Here is a 1,915-nt window from a genome sequence, read left to right as displayed (position 1 = left end):
TGAAGTATTTAATGTATCTACATAATTTCATTTCTTTAGTATGTCCCATTATGATACCATTTACTTCTGTCTAGAACTAATTTCAACTTTTCTAAATTGTCATCATGTATCTCTATTAATTTTCCATGGTAATTATTTAATACTAACTTTTTTAAATGACATTTTGAAATATCAATTGATGACTTACAACTGTTAATTGTTAATGACTTTAAATTTGGTGGAATAATAATAATAAGACTTTGTTTTTTAACTTTTGTTATCGACAATGATTCAATGGGTAATGTTGTTAAATCAAATTGATTTCCTTCAAACTCTTTTAAAATATTTTCAATAATAACATTTTGTATTTCACCTTTTACAATTATTTCATTAATTTCATTAATTTTATCTAAAACATCACTTTCAATAGTAACAGTATTGTTTTGTTTTTTAAATTTTATTAAAAATTTATTTTCATATGGTAATAGTGGTAAATAAGGTAAATTTATTGTTGATTTATTAAATATTCTAGTGTAAAATGTACAATTAACAAATTGACTATAATCAATTTGTTTTAATAAATTATTAATTGTAAATCCATACTCATTTAAAATAATAATGAAATTGATTTGTTTGTATTTATTAAACTCAACTTTTTCAAAATATTTTTGAAATTCACTAATATTACAAAAAATAATTACTTTTTTTAATGTTGGTAATTCAAGTAATTTTGTTATTATATTTAAGTCGTTGTTATTTAAAATAACTAATTCTTGTAATTGTGTGAAATATTCTGGATGTTTTAATTGAAATTTCATACAAAAATCAATACTTATTCGTAATTTTCTTATTTTTGAACAAAACCATTTTGTATTAAAAACTTTTGTTTGTTTTGATGTTTCATTCCACCTTCCAATTTCAATTAGTGGAATATCATTTGCTGATATTTTGTATAATCTTTCTGGACATCTTCTAACATAAAATGTTTGCAAATTAGGAAATACTGGAATAATTTCATCAAATGAGTGATGGATTGTTAATTCATATGGATTAACATAAATCGTGTTGATTGCTTCTTCACATGATTTGCATACTTGTGTAAATCTCCCAACATCTTTTAATGTTGGTAAATACAATAGTACATTCTTTAAAAAGACATTTTCTAAATGAACCATTTTTGTTATTAGTAATTAGAAGTTCTTTTTTAAGATTTAATAAAAATGAAGAATAACTTCAGTAGAGTAGTATTTAGTTTATTAATAATTTACTGTTAAATTATTAGAATTATATTTTAAATAATTTATAGAACTACAATAATATGTTTTATTATTACTTTTTTGTGATTATGGATATTCATTTCAATTGTTTACAAAAATAAGTTACAAAGTATGGGAGGTAAGACATAGGTGGAAGTAGTGTGATTGAAAATAACTGTAATTTATCTGTTTTTATTAACAGAACGTTCTCTTTTTTATTTTTAGAGTATTTATTATCCTTTTATTTTGTTATTGTTATTTTTAATGATACTGGCATATGTAATATTTCAATTTATTATGTCATTATTTATTTTATTCATTGAATTCATCAAATTAAATATGGTAAATTGAAGAACATTATTAATCAACAAATGAAATGATATGAATGATGTTATTAATTAACATCATATCAATTGTATAAATGTAATTATGAAAATATTTATATCATTATTAAAATATAATATTCATAATTGAATTAATATGATTAATGAATCATTTAAAATTAATAAAAATCAATTATGAAGTAAATTATAATTTTTTGATGATAAATAATAAATAATGAATAATTATATATTAAATCATCAGAAATAAGATAAATATACAAATATATAGATTCATATTATGATATTAATAAATTATATAACTCATGAATCATGAATAAGTAATATAAATATTAAATA

The 1,915-nt window shown here is 19.4% G+C and overlaps 1 protein-coding gene across 1 annotated transcript, besides 3 other annotated features; it reads right to left on the bottom strand.

Annotated features, from left to right (window-relative positions):
• Positions 1–35: 35 nt before the first annotated feature.
• Positions 36–1,154, bottom strand: EDI_255900 (uncharacterized protein; the record flags this gene model as incomplete). Its single annotated transcript, XM_001733615.1, has 1 exon — positions 36–1,154. One exon carries the CDS (start codon positions 1,152–1,154, stop codon positions 36–38), a length of 1,119 nt encoding a protein of 372 aa, XP_001733667.1.
• Positions 426–454: a sequence feature (AT_rich).
• A 77-nt stretch (positions 1,155–1,231) lies between the features above and the next one.
• Positions 1,232–1,284: a sequence feature (AT_rich).
• Positions 1,285–1,550: 266 nt separating this feature from the next.
• Positions 1,551–1,915: a repeat region.

Source organism: Entamoeba dispar, genomic scaffold (genome assembly GCF_000209125.1).
Source record: "Entamoeba dispar SAW760 scf_1105229457605 genomic scaffold, whole genome shotgun sequence".
Taxonomy (NCBI): domain Eukaryota; phylum Evosea; order Mastigamoebida; family Endamoebidae; genus Entamoeba; species Entamoeba dispar.
Note: the sequence above shows the minus strand (reverse complement) of the source record. Positions and strands in the feature narration are given on the sequence as shown.